Source organism: Pelmatolapia mariae, linkage group LG22, assembly GCF_036321145.2.
Source record: "Pelmatolapia mariae isolate MD_Pm_ZW linkage group LG22, Pm_UMD_F_2, whole genome shotgun sequence".
Classification (NCBI taxonomy): domain Eukaryota; kingdom Metazoa; phylum Chordata; class Actinopteri; order Cichliformes; family Cichlidae; genus Pelmatolapia; species Pelmatolapia mariae.
In genome coordinates this window covers 21,797,928-21,820,184 of record NC_086245.2, presented here as the reverse complement: position 1 = coordinate 21,820,184, position 22,257 = coordinate 21,797,928, and the positions used below count along the sequence as shown (strand labels likewise).

The window sequence follows — 22,257 nt, the reverse complement described above, 5'->3', positions numbered from 1 at the left end:
TGACCACTTTATTAGGTACACCTTGCAAGCAACTGCTTTAAATCTTACTGGCAGAGATTTTGGTTCATATTGATATCAGTTTCTGCAGATTTATTAGCTGAACATTCATTATGTGAATCTCCCATTACAATATATCCCAAAGGTGCTCTATTGGATTGAGATCTGCTGACTGGAGGCCATTTGAGTACATCGAACTCATTATCATGCTCAAGAAACTAGTTTATGATTAGAGTTTAGTGACATGGCATGTTATCCTTCTGGAAGCATGCCGGAGGATGGCCACACTGTAGTCAAAGGGATAGCTGTGTCAGCAACAACAGTCAGGTAATAGTCTGGGGTTTAAATGATGCTGAACTGGTACTAAAGGGCTCAAACTGTGCCAAGAAAATATCAGCCTCACCATTACATCATCACTAGCCTGAACCATTGATAAGAAGTAGGATGAACCAATGCTTTCATCATGTCACTTATGGCAAATTCTCTCACTACCATCTTGCAGTAGAAATCACGGCATCAGACCAGGCAACATTTTTCCAATTTTCTCCTCTGATTGGAGAACAGAAGTAGCTTCTCTTTCCTTTCCTTAGCTAACAGCATAACAACAGTGGTATGGCCTTCTGCTGGTGTAGCCCATCTCCAAAGTTCAACGTGTTGTGCATTTAAAAATTGCTGTGGTTGTAATAAATAGTCATTTGAGTTGTTGATTTCGAAGCAGTCTGGCTATTCTCCTCTGACGGCTGGTATCAACAATTTTTTGCCCAAACTGCTGCTCACTGGATATTTTCCCCTTTTTTTTGGTGTAGAGATGGTTGTGCAGGAAACATCCCAGCAGCTCAGCAGTTTTTGAAACACTCAGATCAGCTTATCTGGCACCAACAACTGTTCAAACTCAAATCACCTTTCTTGTCCACTCAGAGGCTTGGTTTGAACTCCAGCAGGTCATTTTGACCAACTTTATGAGCCTAAACACATTGAGTTGTTGCTATGTGACTCGCTGATTACATATTTACATTAACAAGCAGTTGTAAATGTGAACCTAGTAAGTGTTTGTACGTATAAATGCACATTTTATTTGCATGAGATCCAAGTTTTTACTGTCCTGGACATAATCATCTCTCAGTTTCACTGAAATATAGGCTTACCCATGCTGCTGCTGTAAGTATGGATGGTTTTGCAGTTAAATATGTTAGAAACATCAAAAACATCTGTAACAGCTCCTTGCAACAATGAATAATATCTGGAGATGAAGACCATTATTTAACCAAAACCCCAGAATAGCTTTTAAATAAACCACAAAGACTGATATCTCTGCAAAATTTGCTCAGAGTACACAGCATACGTACACAAATACCATTAGCAGCGAATCCATGGTTCAGTTGTTATACTCCTACTCCATTTACCCACACTTCCTGTCTGCTTTTTACTGCTGCTATCCAATGAGGACAATGTGTTAACTCAAAGTCTTGAGAGCAAGTAATCCAAAGAAGACACTAGAAGTTCAGCGTTTTAGCAAGAGCAATGTAGTTTTATTGGTCTAGAGTTAATTAGGCTGAATAGGCAGCTATAGAGGAACATTCTTTGTGTGCTGCTTTGCGTAATTTTGCCACAGAACACGAGAACAACTTACCTGTAACGTGAGCAAAGATAACCGACACTGAATTGTCCATATTGGAATCAATTTTAAAACAAAGGTAAAGGAGATTTATTCCATAATTTAATCATATACACCAGGGAAATTAAAGCACTAAAGGGTTAAAAACAAAAACAAAACACAGTTTTCTTTAAAAGTGTTTTCTTAAAAAAAAAAAAAAAAAAAAAAAATAGATCACAGAGTTAGGTTTTGTTTGGCTGAGAAGAATAACGGTCAGAGGCACTGGTTTATGAGGGGGGAGAAAGCTGCCCTCAACAAGTGACAGGACGACACCATCCTTCTTTCCTTTGAGTATCAGAGCAGAGAGCTTCCTCTTTAGAGGCATACACGCAGACAGAACACAGGCAGAGTTATGGCCAGAGCTCCACATTCACGAGGAACAACAGCACCACACTCTCAATCATTACAGTAAGAGAAAAGGAGTCCCCTCCTGAAGGTAAACTGCAGTTTGAGGTCCAACTCTTTAGAGTCATCTTGTAGTGACAGGGTAAGCAGTTCAATGGCGCCCTCTCTCTGTAGAGCAGGGAACTACAAATCATCATGAGTGACAGATGAGGTTAGATTGTACCCACTAAAAAGGCCCAGCATAATAAGGAGATGAGACAGCATACAGCATCAGCTCAGAGAGGACTGAAGTGGCACAGATTAAAGAGAGAGTATCGGGCATTTGTGACACAAGTGTCACAGTCCATGTGTGCAATTTCTATGTCGAGAACAGTTTCAGTGGCGCTCCACCATCGACCTAAAGTCCCCTTACCAATTCCAGGTCAGTTTTCTCTGATCAAACCCCGCTGAATGGGATATGAACCAGAACGGGTATAGGTGAAGGAAAAGGGCGGTGATTTAACACGTTCACAGGTCGTTCGGGTTAACGATGGTAAAGTCAGAGTCCTTGCTGTGGGTGGAGCCTTCATCTGGGCTGGAGGAACCTGAGGTGGTGCCTGCCATTAGGGGGTCTTGGAAAGTTCCAGCTGCACCCTCAGGCTCCATCCGCACCATGCCACGCCCCCGTCTGATTGGAGGAGTGCGCTCGGATGCAGCCCTTCCTCCAGTTTCGGCCTGCAGGTCTCCGTCCTGGGAAATAACGATGTAATCGTCCCAGTTTTTGCCCTCCGAGCCCAGAGAAGACGCCACCTGCATGCAAGATTTCTTTTTTAAACTGCATAAATGCCCAAAATGTGAGATCACGCTTGCCTTGGCCTAAAGCTGAGTGTTCTGAGATAAACTTGCTGTGCTCGGCGGTATCATTCAGAAATGGTATAATTCTTAGGAGAGCAGATTTAGCATGACACACCATAATCCTGGAAAGATACAAAACCACTCTGAACACAGACTTGCAGACATGAAAGGGATTAGGATTTAAAATGAATGAATCCTGGATCAAAGGGTCAAACAGCAGAACAGACGACGAAACATAATCCTGTATGGAATGAACGTTAAGCTATATTTGATGCCAATACAGCTGGCAGAGGTACAGAGCAATAATTTACGCAGACAGGAAAAACGCTGACCTGTCGATCAAGTGGTGTCATGGCTTGCTCCTCCTCCTCCTTCTCGTCCATGCTCGCGCTCCCTTCCAGCTCGGAGTCCCTGCTCGGCCTGTTGTTTGCCTGCTGTTGCTGGCCACTGTGGAGGCTGCTGGTGCTTAGAACAGTTTCACCTGCTGCTGCTGTGGACGTGTAGTGATCGTCAGCAATGGTGATTTCTTCATTCTCCTCAGCTTCCAGCTGGCTCTGGTTGAAGCGCAGCGCTCCCTTTAGGATGTCTTTAATCTGACAGGGAGAAGGAGGCCACAGAGATGAGCTAGTGAATATGATTATAAAAGGGACATCACAAACATGAATACACACTTATAGCATCTGCTCACACAGTCACCTGTTTGAGTCCAGCCAGTGAGACCAGGACCTCATCCTCTTTCTCGAGGTGTTCTTGGAGAATCACTTCCTGGATTTTACCTAGAGGAACAATGAGTGGTCAGGCACTGATTGGCCACAAAAACACGAAACAGCTGCTGCTTCACTATATTACAATTCGAAAACATAAACAGTATTATTATTGTCAGTAAATTTTTAGCAAAATTAGAAATTTGCAAATTTACAAATTTAAGTTAGACAAAAATATAACCTGCAGCAGACGCTGACGCACGAGTGGAATTAGACTGAATGGTTTTTTTAAGCCATGTAACCATGTGTGGCTGAACTTACAGATGTGTGTGTTCATCATCTTAGCACAGTATTTGCTCATGGCCTCCAGGTCGTTGATCTGGCCCTGCAGGAAAGAGACTTGGGCTTCCAGGTCTTCTTCCTGTTGATCCCACAAACACAAACGGAGAAAATTGGAAACTGAAGGAAACCCTACAAAGAAGGGATTATGGTTAAAGCTGTGAGAGAAAATTAAATGTGAGAAAGACAATTTAAAAAGACTTACCATCTCTTTCTTGCCCATAGTCTTGCTGTGGGAGCGCGAGCGAGTGATGTTAAAGAAGGACTCCTTCTTGGTGGCGGAGAGGGGCGGGGATGAAGTGCTGACATCACTCCCTCTGGATGGGGGAAGAGGCGGGGAGGCGGTGGATTGACCACGGCCACCGGAGAGACTTTCTATGCTTGTAGAGGAGCTGACCGTCCTCGAGCTTTGGCCTAAGAAGCACAGACAGACATTTTTATTAGTAACACTAGGAAGTTGAAAACCTACGGACGTCACCTTATTTGAATTTACGGGAGAACAACCTGCACAGGAAATAAACATGAAAGAAACTATTGTTCCTTTAAACTCTATGAAGAACTCTATTTATGGAGGCCAAATCTCATAAATAGCTGTTTAATATCTTTCTAAATTACAGATAAGTGCAAGACAAGACTCTGAAATCTGGACTATGAAGCTGGAATTGCAGATTTTTTTCCCAGTGCTGAATGAGATGTAGAAAAGACATACATTGTGTTTTAAATGATTTTTCCCCAAGTGCATCTAATAAATAAATAAATAAATAAAAGTGTCTAGTAGTGCTAATGAGTCTGTCTGTTATATTTCCTTTCCTAGAGTTTTTAGCTTTCATGTCATCATCTGTTTTTAGATAATGCAAATCTGCAGCAGTGCGCCCCACCACAGAGCAAAGCAGGAGCTGATTGGAGAGGCGCAGCCCCTGCTGCTCAGAGAATGATGCTCATTAATGCAGCAATTAAATGCAAATGTAAGTAATCAATTAATAACAGACTTTTGCAGTTATTAATTGACTGCAAATCTGTTGGTCTATAATGAGTCATTAGATAAACCATTTCTTTGCATTTTTCTTTGTCACTGCAGACTAAAAAGCAAGCTGGTACACACACACACACACACACACACACAGGACAAATAGGGGTTTACAGCCACAGTGATGCAACAACAGAAACTTGCTGACAGGTTTTTTTGTTTGGTTTTTTAAAGGACACAGTCTTAGCACTACTGATGAGAGACGTCGCAGCTCACTAGTGATGCCTATGCCATCATCTGCACTGATGCAGCGAGCTGTGATCTCCCTCTGGTGGTCACAGTTGAAAATCACATGCAGCACACACTCATGTCTGTTTATGGTAACATTTGGCACACCAACAGCAGGGACAGGCGAGCAAACGGCGTACAACATGCAGGATGCTTAGAAATGGGCCGGCAGTGATGAAAGCACGGACAAATAAGGGCGGGCATGTCACACAAGCAGTTGCCATGACAGCAGTTACCTTGTGTGTCACTGTGAGTCTGGGCTGAGACCTGAGACACTCCACCTGAAACTCCATCTAACAGACAGGAGAGTCAAAGCTGATGCTGCCATAACCACACAAACCAAAAGGCTGAACAAACTTCAACAACCAGTGTTAAAAATTACTGGGTATTATGTACCCGATAATTCACCGGGTACATAATACACCAACTAGTAGATGGTAAGAAGTATGTGATGTCACATCTGTCCTGCCACAAATCTGGAACATTTCTGTTTTGACTACTTGTGCTCACCTTTGCTCAGGTGGACAGGCATGCTTTCAGACTTGAGCAGGCGATAGTGCTGAGTCTGGGCTTGGCCCTGGGTCTGCGTCGGAGCTGAGGGATCTGCCAGCGGGTGTGATAAGATGGGCGTAGGGGCCGAGGCCGGGGAGGTGGACGAGGAGGAGGAAGAGGAGGAGTGTACCTCACTGTTGATTGGTGAAATAGACGCACCAGACATGGCTGGAGCAATGAGCTTCCTGCCGAAGTTGAGCAGACTGCTGGAGACCTTGTTGATGTTGAGTGGAGCCGCTTTTGTAGAGCCAGAGCTAAAAAGAAAAGGATATGAGACACTTCACCTGATCTTATCTTTATCAGAAAATTTTCCAAACTACTACTTTTAGCATTATTTAACAAATGTTCTACCTTCAAGGTATCCAGAGGTTTATATTTTATAAGATATAAAAATTAAACCCTGCTTCCAGAGATGTGGGATTAGCCTGAGAAGTCTCAAAGACAAAAATGCTATAAAATGGCTCATGAGAGTTTGTTTTTTTTTGGCGCTCAATTCTTGAATGCAAAACAGTTATCCCAGAATTTAAAACCTGGATTACCCGGCACACTAACATAAATTTACATCTGGTTCTCAATATTAACGACTGCAGATCTTAAGGTAGTTTTAGACCCTATAAAACTTTAATGCTCCGAGTGGAGGTCTGATCTCTAATAGCTCATCTGAGGTTTTTTTAATGACCGCATTCTTGTCTCATGCACACAAGGGAGCCTACAAACACTGCCTATTTTATATTACTTTTATACAATTTCATTGACCTAAAGAATGTGCTCATGTGCAAGAATATGTCCGAATAGAAAGCAGGAAATAAAATGACTAATGGCGAGTGGACTTACAAGGTAAGGTTATGCTTTAATAAAACATAAGGATCAGTGCAGGAGCGATTTTAGTATTTTATACATATAGACACATTTTTAATGTGAATATATAAATAATGATAAATACTGAAAACCGTAGCCATGTTTGAGTCAAATGAACCCATCTCTCATTTATGTGTGAAGGTTCAAAGTTCTGCAAGCTCTCATGGGCGTCATATAGAACCCAGAATAGAGGGGAGGGTAGTTTGAAACAGCAGTCTGAACCTTTGGCTCACTGGGATTACTTGCACATAACTAAACTAAAGCAATTTTTATCAACAGCCACTAATGTAACCCATATTGTATGTGATACAGTTGAGTCCATAATTTTCTGGACAAAGACAAAATTTTCATTTTCTTTGGTCTGAACTTCACCACAGGGCGATGCTCTCAGATAAGATTCAAATGAAAGCAGCATGACTGATCAGATGGTGCTTTACAATGCAAATGGATAATGTTCTAAAGAATACCAAGACAGTCCCCTCATCACAACCTAATAACCTTTCAGTTATTAAATACAAAATTAAATGGAGACCCACAAACAAGCAGCGACTGAAGGAGACTGCAGTAAAAACCTGGCAGAGCATCTCAAGGGAGGAAATGCAGCATTTGGTGATGTGTTGGATTACAAACGTCAGGCAGTCTTTGACTGCAAAGGAATTTTATCCAAGTATTAAAAACATTCCTTATATTTTAAAATCTCTTAGTTTGTCCAATTAATTTTGAATTGGAAACATGCATTTTTGTCCAAAATGTATGTATGTATGTATGTATGTCCCATATGTTTACATCCATGTGTGTGCAATGTCAGGTCCATTCAAAGACAAGGGTGTGCCTTATTTTACCGTGTCTTGTTCATCAGGTCAGCTCCCTTTGTGTTGTAGTAATCCAGGTTCTGCTGGAAGTGGTAGTTCACAGGTCGCGGGTTGTTCTACAAAAACAATAACTTAAGCTTGAACTTTTATTGTTAACAACTTTAACAAGACAGATTAAAAACCTCTGCTGTGCACAACAAACAAGTAATGTCAGAGTAAACAAGTCAACCGAAAATATGTGCACATGCATGACTACATAAATAAGTCAATATATGTTTCTGAGTCAGTACTTATGAGCAACAAACCTCCACCATGCCCCTTCTTGCACTGTTATTAGGGATGAACCCTCCCCAACCACCCTCCAGGTATAAATCTGATGTTGACCTGGTGTGACATGGCTGTTCACCTGGGGGTAACACTGTCATGTCAGATCAACACCTTCCTGAAATTTCATCTCAGGAGAGTGGTGAACAGGAGTTTGGTGGAGTTGTTGAGTATACAGGTCAATGAATTTGGACGAGGAACAAAAGATAATTTAGGTGAGGTGTTCGCTAAGGTCAAAGACTCCGTGCTGTCAGATTTAACTTGTTCACACAACAACGTCGAGCTCACATGCAAATAAAACGGGACGACTACAAACGTTCTGCATGGGAGAAGTAACAGCACAGCAGACCTCTGGTTAAGTGAGCAAAAATCAGAAAGACCGCAGGAGGAAAGAAACAAGCATATGACAGGAAAAGTATGGTCAGGGGCGAAAAAATCCTGGCAAAAATGTATCAGGTCTTTTTTGGATTTCTAAACTAGACGAGAGTTTTGCACTTCACATAGTTTCACATTTACCAAGTGCACAAGTACTTCTGTTTTTACTTTAACTGTCTTGCAGTTGCATCATTGTGCCATTTTGGGATTTTCATAATCAAACTCAGGACTGGAATTTTACATTGGAAGTTTTCCAATGCATTTATCATCAAAGTTGAGCTCAGGTACATCCCATTTCCACTGATCATCTGCCAGATGTTTCTACAACTTCACCAGAATCCACCTGTGGTAAATTCCGTGGATTGGACATGGTTTGGAAAGGTCCACATTTGTCTATATGAGGTCCCATAGCTGACAGTCCATTTCAGAGCACAAACCAAGCCATGAAGACCAAGGAACTGGCTGTAGACCTCAGAGACAGGATTGTATTGAGGCACAGATCTGGGGAAGAGTACAGTTTCTGCAGCATTGAAAGTCACAGTAAGCAGAGTGGCCTCCATTATATGTAAATTGAAGAAGTTTGGAACCACCGGCCAATTTGCCGCACTCCACCAGTCAAGCCTGTAGCAGAGCGGCCATACAGAAGCCTCTCTTCAGTAAAAGGCACATGACAGCCCACCTGAAGTTTGCAAAAAGCACCCGAAAGACTCTCAGACCATAAGAAACAAAAAGATTCTCTGGCCTAATGAAACCAAGCTTGAACTCTTTGCCCTGAATGCTAAGAGTCATGTCTGGAGGAAACCAGGGACTGTTCATCAGCTGACCAATACTATCCCTACAATGAAGCACGGTGGTGGCAGCATCATGCCATTGGGATGTTTTTCAGGAGCTGGGAGGCTACTCAAGGTCAAGGAAAAGATGAATGCAGTAATGTACAGAGACATCCTTGATGATATCCTGCTCAATAACACTTTAGACCTCAGACTGGCGGGGGAAGGGGGGGGGGGTCTCTTTCCTTTGTTAATGTTGCAGCCAGAACCTAGACTTGAACCGACTTAACATTCTGGAGAGATCTGAAAATGGCTGAGTACCAATGCTCCCCACCATGACCTTGAGAGCTTCTGCAATGAAGAATGAGAGAAACTGTCCAAAAATAAACCACCATTCTAAAAATGACTTGAGCCTGTAATTGCTGCCAACTGTACTTCAGCAAAATATTAAGCAAAGGCTGTGACTGTTTATATACATGTTGTATGTTTGTTTTTAATAAATTTGCAAGAATTTGAAGCAAATGTTTTCCCCTTTGCCATTAGACGATATTGTGTTTAGGACTTTGAGGTGAAAAATGAATTTAATCCATTTTAAATAAGGTTGTAAACATGACAAAATGTGGAACAAGTGAAGTGCTGTTGCAAAGACAATCAAACATGCACTGCTGAGCTGAACATTAACTAACCGAACCATAAACTCTTATATGCAAGGGTTGCTAGTTTAAGGTTAATGTATTTTATTTGTACATTAAACATACACAAACATAAACACAGAGGCCCATTTGTTACACACCAAGATTAAAATGCGCTTATATTTGTGCTACGACTACTTGTCATTAACTGCAGTGACCGCTTCATTGACTCCACCTGCGTTTCCTGTATTTACTGTAAGTGCCCCGACATTAACATGTAACCTCTCAAGCGTGAGAAACTAAAATACTTGCTGCCAATTTTAACTTCACTTTTTACACCCAAGCGCTTTCTGAGAGTACAACAACACCACAAAAGTTTTTTGGTCCTTGCTAAAAGTGTGTTGCTCGAGGATTTTAGCCCACTATGCATATGAGTCTTTCACTTCTGCAAAACTTCTACTTCCTCTGTGATGGGGACAAAAAAAAAAACAAAACAAAAAACCCAAGGCAACTTGTTTTGAGTGAGGCATCGCCTTTACAGTAAGTACTTGATAAAAGAGCTTGTTTAACTGTAAGTTTGTTCTGATTTTGATCATGAGTCTCTTTCTCTCTTCCCCATTTTAACCTGTGACCAGTTAGACAGTGAAAGAGACACATGAGCGCATAACACACATCAGCACTTTTAGAGAGACTTACATCACCAATTGTCAATTCTATCAGCAAAACCAGCATGTATTATTTTTCTAGTTAATTACGCTGGTATAATAACTTACTTTGGGATCTCGAAGGAACAGAGCCTTTTGCAGCAGAGAGTTGATGTCTCCTATTGGGGGGTAGTGCATTAGGAGGCCCAGGCATGTCTGGAAGTTGCTAGCAATTACTAAAAAAAAAAAGAAAAACAGATTTAAGAAGAATCTTTAAAAAAAATAAAAATCTGGTAACAGCTTGTGTTTTGCTTTAATCAAGTGTGAATCACCAAGAGTGTTTCAAGCTGTAGTCTCACTTCCTTAGTGTTTTCTATTTGACTTATTTGTCACAGACTAGACTCTGCATTCCAAGAAAAACAAAGCTAAACAAAAAGAGTCCACAAAATATAAGACTAAAAAAAAAAAAGAACCTGCAGACTTATTTTCATATATAAAAAAAGTGCGAATGGACAAGCTTCATTAACTGCAGACTGAAATTACATTGTGTTACATTGTTTTGGCTCATTGGCATAACAGAAGCACTTAAACCGCAGTTCTGCTTGTATATGCTATGTATATGAAAAGATCAATTGTAGTCCAAAGCAATATAACTCTGTCTAACTAAATGAGCCAGAGTAAATCACATTCTTCCACTTATGTATGTCTTACGAAATTACATGCTACAAAGACAACACATGGCATTATTGGATTATTTAAGTAACAAATGGTGCGTACGAGCATCTCGGATATAGAGCAGCATGGCCACAAAGATGTAGTCCACAAGGTCCAGAGTGATACTATCAGCAAAAAGGGCATCCCACACCACCAGCAGGTCCTGAAGAGGAAATTCCCGGCCAAACAGCAGACGAACCCACCGGCTAAAGACACAGAAAACAAGCTTTACTGCATTTGTGTCCAGCAGTGGATCAGGGGAAAAAAAAAAAAAAAAAAAAAAAAAAGTCAGACTGCCCAAAGGTGTAAATACTGACATCCCATAGATCTGCGGGGCGATCTCCAGCCGATTGAGGTGCATGTGCAGCTCTATATCGTGCTTCTTCACCAGCTGGTCCTGGATGCGGTTGACTTTGGTTACTATGGCAACAGATGGCCCTGCATCCTGGGGTCGAGCGAATGGGATGGTGGTCAGCATTTCTTCTTTACCCTGGGGAAGCAGAAATATCACAACTGAAATATCTTCATGCAAACATAAATGAGGAACATCAGCAACAATAAGAAGCTGGATGTGCTATTCTGAGTTTTGTTAAGTATACTTGCTTTACTTTATTTGATTCAATAAGGTGGAGTTTAATTATTAGATCTTTTGATTCATATTGACAGGATAGGATGATATCTGGTGACTGGAGGGCATTTGAGTACAGTGAAGTCATTGTCATGGTCATGACATCAGTTTGAGATGGGCTGAGGTTTGTCACATGATGTCTTATGCTGCTGGAAGCAGTCATCAGAAGATCGGCACATTGTGCCCATACTGAGGTAGGCTGTGGACTTTAAGTGATGCTCGCAATGACATTGGCCCAAAGGCAACAACGAAAAAAAAACAACAAAAAAAAACAAATTCCCCACAAAAATTCCCCACACTAAACTGTTCTTAGATGGTAGGTTAGATTCATGTTTGCAAGTTGTTTACACCAACATGAAAGAGCATACCATCTGAATGTTGCAGCATAAATGGAGACTCGTCGAACCAGGCTACAGTTCCCCTCCCATCAGCTCAAAGCAGTCTGGCCATTCTCTTCTGATGTCTGATGTCAACAAGAAATTATTGCCCAGAGAAATGCTGCTCACTGGGTATTTTCTCTTTTTCAGACTATTCTCTGTAAACTCTAGAGATGGGCATGTGGGAAAATCCCAGCAGAGCAGCAGTTTCTGAAACACAGACCAGCCCATTTGGCATCATGTTCTAAGTCACTGAAATCCCCTTTCTTCCTCATTCTGATTCTCCGTTTGAAATTCAGCAGGTCGACTTGACAATGTCTGCAAACCTAATTGCACCAAGTTGCTTCTATGTCATTGGCTGATTAGATATCCGTGACTGTATAAAGTCTTATATTGCAAATTTGTCTTTAAGAGCTTTGAAGAGCCTCTACCCTCTGCTTAATTTGGAGTGGAAAAAGATAAAAAGCTAATAAAAAAGTTCACAAAACATGAAGTGTTTTAGGTGGCAGGACTTTGTTCAGTGTTTTAAGTAACAATTTGACTGACAGTCAGTGATAATCATGGTTTCTGTTTGTTCCTGCACTTGTTCCACAAATCGTTTGGGTACATCAAACAGATCCAGCTGCTCGTCTGCATTTCTGACAACGAAGCCTCTCGTCCTATGTTCACTATAGTAATAAGAATGCAATTGCTGCTACCATGGTAACCACCTGAGTGGTCAAATTAACCAGGACTGAGCTCTTCAACATTGTAATTTAGCGTTAATATAATGTCATGTCTTCATGACAGTGCAATCAGCTGGTATTGTGTTACAATGCACAATCAATTTCAGTGTCAAAAGTAGTTTTTCAAATTAGAACCGACCTTCCTCACTTCCCTTTCAAAGCTGGAGAACCACGGCTCTGCTGTCTCCATTAGCTGCGAGAACATGGCACTACAGAGAGAGGCAAAGATAAATGTAGTGAGATTTTTTAAAAGTACTAACATTTCTTATTTTGTACCCTTTTGATCGGCTGATACTCACTAGGCATCGTGCTCGAGGTACACTGGGTCTAACAGACACTTCATCTCCTCACTGAAAAAAAGTGAGAATCTTTCAATTTAATCTTTGGACAAGTAAATACAAAAAATATGTTGTCATCAGAGAAGCAGGTCTGAAGGTGTTAATGGCTTTTCAGTGAAATGCAAACTGACCTGGGGCTGGCCGTCTCACTGGCATGCTGAAAGGCTTGATGGTCACAGTGCAGCACAAACACTATGGGAGCCAGCAACTCATGCATCCCCTACAGACAGAAAAGCAGACAGAGGCAGAGAGAATGTAAGATGCATAAAGGGAGAGGAAACAAATACAGTTCATTTGTGGTCAGTCTTTCTTTAATAGTGATGCACGAGGTTTCTAATCCATCATGACAGGTTTAATTTAGATATTGTTAGCCACTGCTCAGCCACGTGTCACTTCCAGTTTGCAAAAAAGATGCTACGCTGGCCATCTATTCACAGGCTGGCACCTGTTACAGACACTTATAATGCTTAGGTTACAAAAGGCATTTTGTTCTGTGTGAGCTTGTTGAAACAACACACAGGATGATGTTGAATGTTACCTGTTTGTACAGTAACTGCTCATTTTCTCTGGCATAACAGAAGAGAATATCAGTCAGCTTGGTCCTCACATCTTCATCCTGGAAGTATCGGATCTCAGGGAATCTAATCCAAATACGAAAAGAGCATGGATTTTTTTTCCTGCCATGTTAATAACAGAAAACAAAAAATAAAAAAGCGAATAGTAACAGAGATACTTACGTTCTCAACACATCCTGCTTGACCATTCCCTTTAGCTCTTTATCCTGGAAGAACTTATTCCACAAACTCTGGATGTGACAGAAAAAAAATGACATTAAGAAAATCAAGGGAAGAGATTGTTGTCATTACAATGACAATATAGTGTGTAAATCTATATGTTAAAAACCAATAAGTCATTGACGGTATCAATAATTATTAGAAGGTCACAAAGTGTCAGGGTCATATTTTGCACATGAAACATTTGTGGAGAAAACTCACCCCCTCATCCTGGGACAGTGGGTTGTTTATCACAAGGTCCTGCTGGCCTGCGGCCTTGCGGGGGTTGGTGATGTGCTGTGACAGAAAAAAAACAACAACAATGCACAACAATTAGTTACAACCTTTGATGATTTGATAAGTGATCAGTTTTTTCCTCATGGGCTGCATATTGTGCTCCGTGTTTCAGGATATAAGCAGCTATAAATTCTACATATGAATGAGCAGTGAGGTTAATGGAGAACATTTATATCTTAGAACCACACTGGCCACAGATGGGTGCTCTCACCATCTCCTTGATCTTCTCATACTGGGCCCGGAGCTCCTTTGTCTTGTTTATCCACTGCCCTTTATCCTCTGGAAGAACCTCCAGGTACAGCTATAGACATGCAATGCACATATCAGTCCATGCAACAGTTCATCTTTGAGAAATCACTAGCATGCAGACAAATCAGCCCTTTCAGAACTACACTCGAGGCTGTTATATCCACTGAGGAAAAAGTCTGTAAGCCACCAGAACTTCCCTTTTCTGTGGCAGGGAATTTGCCAAAGCCCCCTTAATCAAACTCGATAGGACTGCTTGATCCAACTGGCAGTTACCTTCCAGCACACACTCCGAAAGCGGCTGCTCCTCAGCCGCCCATTGATGCCTGCCTGCCGGATCCTGGCCAGGTAATTACTGTTGAGAAACAAGTCGTCCCATTCTTTCCTGCATTGGGGAGGGGGTGGTGGAGGCAAAGCATGAGGGGATTTACCAGCTTCAACTCAACTTGGGCAACTTGTGTCATCAAGCAGTAAACAAACAAGATAAGAAGCTAAGAGAAGTGGGCCACGAGTTCATGATACCACCATGAAGGGATATTAATGGAATAACTCACCTATATGAGAGAAAGGTCGAATGAGACTCCGAAGTGCTGCTGTCAAGAGATCCTCCTACTGAGAACAGACACAGCCACAAGGGGGAGATGTAAACAACAAGTGCTAGGGCATCAAAGCAGAAATCAATTTTTATTTATTTATATATATTTTTTAGACGAGGCAATGAGAGATCAACAAAAATGCATACTTTGACAATTTTACTGCATCACAATAACCCATCAGTTATTCTTTTATAAGGCACGCAGTAGAGCAAAAAGGGAAGCAGAGAAGGTGATTAAAGGAAGTAAAGTAACATACTCTGTTTCTTCTTTATTGGCCGTAATAAGTCTAATTTGGCCTGCAGGTGAACATGCATTCAAGTTGGAGAGCTGTCTATCAGCATTAGTTACAGGAGTGGATCGCTCCACAGGGACGCTCAGTATGAATATTCATCAGTTCCACAACATGCCAGCCACCAACGTTTTCTTTCAGTCACACGTAAACATAAAAAACACACTCAGCCTGGGGGCGTCGCGAGCCACATCTGTGACTCACACTTCAGTCAGCTCAAAATTTTCTTTTTAAATCATCTCCAGAATGAACCTAAACTTATCATCTCCATTGTTGTGAGCCTGTTAGTCCCAAAAAGACTGCAGCATTGGTATATTATGATATGGGTCTTGGTCCAAGGAAGGGGAAATGGTTACAGGTGTTATCTATAACAAAGGTTTGGAAGTCTTAACTGAAGAGTTGACATACTGTTTTCATTCTTGTTGAAACTCTGGAGCGGGTCAAAACCTGTCTCCTGATGATCTTCACTCTGGAGTGGATGGGGGGTCTCAAAATTGGGATGCTGCATGACTGCGACCCAGCTGGACCTGGAGAATGAGGTAGCAGGTAAGAGCAAAAAAGAGAAAGATATAAACAAGAAAGATAACTGAACATGATCTCCCAAAAGGTCCTGGTGTTAAAGCACAAACTAAACTTATTTCTTTTAACAGGGACACAGAGCTTCAGTTTCAGCTTCAGAACCTGTCCTGACTTTGCCAGCTTTTCATGAACATTGTAGCCTCTGACCTCTTTTTATATAACAGTGCTGGCAAATCAGTCCACCGCAATCAGCAAAGTTTCTCCAAGCACACCATTTGATCTCGGTACTTACTGTCACAGCTTTGTGTTTCTCGTCAGTTGAGACTCAGAAGGAAAGGATCGTTTCTGCAAGTAGAGGGAGAAGGACTGATAATAAAGGGGAAATGAAGGACAAAGCTGCTAAAGGGCCAAAAATGACTCAGTGAAATATAATACAGTAGAGCAGAAGTAGGCAGCATGGAAAGAAACTTAAAAGAAGTTGATAAAAGAAATGCTTTGTAGAAATACCCAGCACTAAAGACCCAGACTAAAGTGACTGCAGACGCATTTCATAGCGATGAATAAATCCAACAATTTATTTCTCAAAAAGTATTTTCATGAAGGACCGACTTGATCAATATTAGCTTTTTTGAGTTTGATACTGATTTTTAGCAAGTAAAACTACTGAAATATGCTTTATATAGTAAATTAATGTAGTATGTCAGGAAAAAGTCAATGTTTCAAGCAATGCTTAAAAAAAAAGAAAATAAAAAAATAGCAGGGTTGTATTTTTAGGTTTTTTTTTCCTACACTGTGGCAATCGCACAAAGGGCTACGACATAGTCTCCCTTCGAATGTATTACTTTCAACTTAACATAAAATAAAACACTGACATTGATTACAGTCAGTGAAGAATGGCTGAAATTAACAAGAAGCACTTGAGCTGCCTGATGTTCCACGGTGCTCTTTGTGATACATTGAACATAACTGGTGAAGCTAATGAGGTCATTAAGTAGGCAAATTAATGCATTAATTACTGATGTTTAATGTGAAGAAACTTGTCTTCGCGTGGCTCACGGACAGCAGTGTTTCTGAAACAAAAATCAGCTCTGGCGAGCGGTCAGGACGGGACTTCCGGGGAGCGATCCAAATGCAGGAGGAATGTTGGACGTGGTGCTGAGATTCACAAAGAGACAACCTTCAAGGCGATGATGGATATGACTCTAATTTTAATAGGCACCGTGCTTTCCTCTTTGATCACACCGCAAATTAATCTCCGTTTGATAATAATGTAATATTGTTTTTCTCTGTTTTGACTGTAAATTAAGCTTCGTATTAACAACCAAACATATAATACGAAGAAAACTAATTGAAGAAGTTAGGAGAAGCTTTTCCTTTGTTTCTTTCCCCCATGTTCATTTTTCACATACAAATACATTAATTGATTCATCTTAAAAAGAGGGGATGAATAGAAAGATTTCCCAATGATTTAATGCCATACTGAGTGGTTTACCAGAACAGAAAGATGGATTCATTAAAAAAATAAATAAATAAATTCCAAGAAAACACAAACAAAAAAACCCACTATTAATATCCTGACCAGGTAAACCGTGAGCCAAGTACTCGCTGCCAACTTCTGAGAGAAGTTTACTTTTTCTGTGAGACATCACAATCTAGGTTAACCAATCCTGCCTTCGTTCTTTATCCGGCTTGGGATTATTCCATGTTTATGAATATGTTTAGCCTAATACGCAGGCCCACAGAATAGCACGTGCCCACAAAGCATTGTGTTTTCTTTCGATTTAATAATTGTGGAAATAACACAACAAAGGCATCTCTTAAACCAATTAACCATGTGAATGAAACACTGCTTGATAAATTAGCTACACATGCCATCAAAATAGAAATTATTTTATATGCATAATGTATGCGGCTGTTTTCACGGGGAACATCTGTTCTACTCGAAGACTAATGCTCTCCTTAAATCTGTGTGCTCCCCCCCCCTCCCTGCTCTCCTAAAAAGGACATTATCCTATCAAATAATCGGCACCAGTCCACAACTATGGGAACCCCCCCCCAGAAGAATGGTGTGAATAGGTGTTTCCAATAATAGCATCTTTTGCTTTCAAAGATTGGCATGAAAGATTTAAAGTCTCCTGAGTGAATACAAATACAAGCGGTAGTCATCTTGCATAGAATATTAATTCATATGATCACTGTGACCAAAATTACTCATGCAAAGTACTTTGAAAATTCTTTTCCCTACAGTCTTGTAGTCACATTCGTCGCTTTGTCTCTTCTTTCCAAAAGTAAAAAGTGACTCTAAACTTTAGAGATCACTCATCCCTACTTGTTCTTTGCACAGGCATATCTTATGTGCGTGTCTCCGCAAGCCTTTCCGAGCGAGTGAAAGATGACGCGGGTGTTCGTCTTGAGGCCTCGCCGTGTTAGCACAGCCTTGCCTGAAGCGAGTCTTCTCTTAGCCTTCTGCTGCTTTCATTACTTTTTCCCGGAGTCGAACGTAAAATGACATCCCAACTTTACTACATAATAATCAAGGCAAATTAGCTTCTGCATAATTTAATCCACGGCACCTGGAGACACCTCAATAATTCAAAGCACGAATCTTTCATGAAATAATCAAATCAATACATAATGAAATGCATAAATAAATCAACAGGCAAATAACAGTGAGTCCATCTGTTCGGAGGTAGAAGATCACTTACTGGGAATCGCTAACAAAAGCTTGCAAAGCTAAACTCAAACTGTAGCAGTGACATCATCCGGTGTTAGTTTTGCAGATTTTTTAGGATTTGGCTTCTTTAAGTTCTTACCCAAGATGGGATTTCAAAGGAGATATGCTGATGCCCCGGACTGTGGGAAGCACACTGAAATGATTTCAAAATTAAGCATACAGTCTCACTCTAAACCTCAATCCTTAATAGTCTTCCATAACGCGTGCAACATAACAGTTCACTTTTCATTTCCCATCACACACATTCGGTCTGAAAGTGAGCTTAAAAACCACAAGACTAACACTTCCCATTTGATCTAAGCCAAGAAGCATCACATTTTAAATAGAGCCCACAGTATGCTCAATTATAGGTTCATGATTTTATCTTTGGGGTCTGCTAGAACAGATTTCCACATCTTGGCATGTTTTCATACCATACTGTACACTTCTGCAGAACCTCCTTTTCCCAGCTGTATGAAATGCCTCATTTTAGATGGTCTCTTTACTACCGCCCTCCAGGGAAAGCCTGTCTGCTCTGATAATTGGGCAACAGCAAAGCAACTGTTCTTTGAAGCACATGGGTTGTCTTTCAGAGAGCTGTGAAGTGTTAATGAATCCCCAGAGTTAAACATGTTTAAATTAAAATTAGAACCAGAACAATGAGTGATTCCTGTCCACTTGCCTTTATTACACAGTGCACTGTTTGAGCGATGACATTGTGGTTTCCAAAATTACCTCATTTTGGACATGCGTACCAGGGAATGCTAACCAAGAATCCAGCTGAGTTTGCGTTTCAGTGACGGACAATTAAAAAGACACTTCTGAAGTGCCTTCAACCTGCATTCAAACTTCAGACCACCAGATGGCGATATCTGTGGTCGCAAAAACACTTTTGGTGCTGTAGAAATCTATGGGAAAACTGCTCTAACTTGATAACAGCCAAACAATGAAGAGCAAATTACTGCAAAAGAGACAGTCTACTGACCACAACCAACCAACCCAGTGATGACATGTTCTGTACGGGCATGGCTCTAAATATGTTTTAAAAACTTTAAGCGCTTATTTCTTAAATGCAGCTTTGCAGACAGCGTTACATCTACGTCGGTTTTTGAGAGCAGGGCTCCATGGTGTTATACAGACATATACACATGCAGATATACACTCATCCCCCCTCCCCCCTCCAAACGCCTTCGACGCTTATTCCCTTCCGATGCTGACGGTGGATCATGGAGCCCGGATGTACTGTCTACATTGGATGTCTCTTACCCTTTACCCACCCCTGTTGCTTGTCATGTGTTTCTTTGGTGTATTAAGAGTTTTTTTTTTTTTCATGTGCTATGTGCAGAGGTGTTTTTTTCTGTTCTCAAACTGATCTCCCTGTTGGAGCTCAGTCTGGGGGGAGTTATTTTTTTCTCCTTATCTTTCCTCATGTTGTGCTTTTCCATGTTATACCCCTCTGACCTGTCTTCCCCATGTGATGTTTGTGTAATGTATGTATGGTCGGATGGGTAAGACGGCGCTGGCACGGCTGGCAGCCTTAACCCAATTTCCCTCGGGATGAATAAAGTATAATCAATAAATCAATCAATGAATGAAGTGTTTCATGTAAATTAAAAAAAAAAAAAAAAAAAAAAAAAAAAACAGAGCGGGAAAACCGTAATCTCAAGAACTCAGAAGATGATCGATGACCTCATGGTAAGCTTTTATATCATCTATGGTTGCAGCATCCAAGCTGCTTTTTTTAAAAGGTTTACACAATTTCTGGTTGTCCCTATAAGACACAAGATCAAAGCTAGCAATGGTAATCAGAGATATATTACTCTAACACCTTAAACAGGTTGCCAGTTTATTGATCTTAGTTAAATGACTTAATAACTACGTTAACTAGTTAACCGAATTAATTAGGTTAATTTATGGGGGAAGAAGCCAGAGTATCTGGAGACAACCCACAGAGAGATGGGGAGAACATGAAAACTCTATAAAGGCCAAGGCCAGCTGGGGTGGATTCAAACCCAGGACCTTGGTGCTGTGTGGCAACTTCAACATGTAAAGCTATAAAGCTGACTCTGCAGACTGATGTCTAAAATATATATATATATTAGTTCCAAGTTTACCAGGCTAAACAAGCTGGAAACTAAACCCAGATTAGTCAGTTGTATTAAACGTTTTGCTGAAGTGCCTGCAGTATTTCCATTTGAAGACATCTGACTGAACTGCAACTACAGTTCTGCTCTCAGCTCGGGGATATGCTTTTTATCATTTTGCATTCAAATTCAGATGGTTTTTTAAAAAAGTACTAATAAACAGTAACAGCCGATCCACAAGAGTCTCAGCATTTTCAAGTGGGGGAAAACTGCTTTTACAGGATGAATATTCAAAGAGAATCCAGCAAACAGCGCTAATAGGAACTGTCACTGGCAGCTTCAGTCAAGACGGCTGATTGTAGTTTAGCAACAGTGAAACACCCCAGCTAAACAAACTCACATGCCTCTACTTCAGCACACAGTGAGAGCTCAAGAGCCTTTATGGTCACATGCTCTGCAAGAGACTGAGAACATGCCTGGAACCTTAACCTTACCAAAATTCCAAGAACTTGCTGGGTCCTGAAAGATTTAATTACCAAAGATGAAATCTGACAGACATCTGTCTGTATTGAAATGGACAACTCGTTAGTAACATGGGGGAAGAGGACATCCACAAACAGTCGCAAGGTAAATCTAAAAATGGGCATTTCTAAAGTGCCTTTTGGCTGATAAAAGCTATTCAGATCAAACTAAGGGGACATCTTGCCTGGACTACTCAGTGACATTTACATGTAACCTCATATAAAAGATCACAAGTTAAACAAACAAACAAAAAAAAACACCACCACCAACAACAGCTAGGAAGCACTGCACTAAAGGGAACGAAACTCTGAATGCACAGAAACACTCAAGTCAGCAAGTACTGAACATTTCCTCCAATATTATTAGCAGGCGGTGTGTTTAAGTCCCGGGTCTCGCTCCTTTCTAGCCCTGGGTTTCCTTTTCCAGTCCAAAAGGCCTTTCTGCAGTCCACAGTATCCTGCAGAAAGATTCCCACACGGACATTTGTACTGAACTTCATCTTGGCAGTGTGGAGAAGTATGTGTGAAACCGCACGAAACTACACAGGCAGGTGGTGTTAGCTGTTACCAAACCTCTGCACTGCCCTGAACTCGTCACTGAATCTTTCACCCATAGTTAGTCCTCCATTTAGCAAACCCACGATTAGCTGTTTTTCCCCACATTTTTTGACATCGTAACTTACATCAATGACAAGGTATGTCCAAATTGAAGCAAAACGTACACAGGGTCCGTCTGGGATGCAGCACGGATGGAGGCTGCCAGGAAGATTATCGAAGCAGAGAGGGCTAAAAAAGCAAAATAAAACGCCAAACAGCAGCTAAGCTAGCTTGTATCGTCCGTCGGCTAGCAAAGCTAAATATGAACTAAACTTACTCTTGCAGCTGAAGCTCTTCATGTTGATTGAATAAGAGTTGAAACGACAGGAAGCAGGAAGGCTAATGTGACATTAGCCTAGCGAGCCAACTCGGGGCCCTGTTATTACTTCCGACACACACACACAGCTTCTGCTTTAAACGAGACAAAGTTGCGTCGCACGCTCGGGAACTAGCACCAAAAAGCAATGCGTTAGCAGTTTTTATTCACGTACCTGTTCGGATCACGCAGGAAGTCTCATTCTGCTCACTCGGGCTCCGCTGATTTGTAAACAGTAGCGTGTCAGGCGGACTGGCTGAAGACCAGCTGACTGGTCACGTGACCCCCGGCCTGTGACGTTACTGGCTGCCTGCAGGTAGCTGGTTGTTCTAGATTTGTCCAAAAGCTAAGCCTTACTTGCTTGTTAAATGCAAAGTAAGGGGGTCAATATATTTCAGCAAAATTGTAATTATTCATTAATAACAAGGC

At 41.2% G+C, this 22,257-nt stretch overlaps 1 protein-coding gene across 1 annotated transcript; it reads right to left on the bottom strand.

Moving 5' to 3' along the window:
* Nucleotides 1-1,801: 1,801 nt before the first annotated feature.
* Nucleotides 1,802-22,095, bottom strand: tbc1d5 (TBC1 domain family, member 5). The gene is made up of 23 exons (XM_065471097.1): nucleotides 22,004-22,095; nucleotides 15,890-15,942; nucleotides 15,487-15,605; nucleotides 14,748-14,805; nucleotides 14,470-14,578; nucleotides 14,159-14,248; nucleotides 13,873-13,947; nucleotides 13,615-13,682; nucleotides 13,416-13,518; nucleotides 13,009-13,097; nucleotides 12,839-12,889; nucleotides 12,679-12,748; nucleotides 11,127-11,299; nucleotides 10,873-11,015; nucleotides 10,225-10,331; nucleotides 7,381-7,466; nucleotides 5,639-5,934; nucleotides 5,365-5,421; nucleotides 4,079-4,287; nucleotides 3,856-3,955; nucleotides 3,527-3,606; nucleotides 3,163-3,423; nucleotides 1,802-2,785 (listed from the first exon to the last, which is right to left on the bottom strand). Exons 3-23 carry the CDS (start codon nucleotides 15,584-15,586, stop codon nucleotides 2,504-2,506), a joined length of 2,607 nt encoding a protein of 868 aa, XP_065327169.1. The 5' UTR covers nucleotides 15,587-15,605; nucleotides 15,890-15,942; nucleotides 22,004-22,095; the 3' UTR covers nucleotides 1,802-2,503.
* Nucleotides 22,096-22,257: the final 162 nt, after the last annotated feature.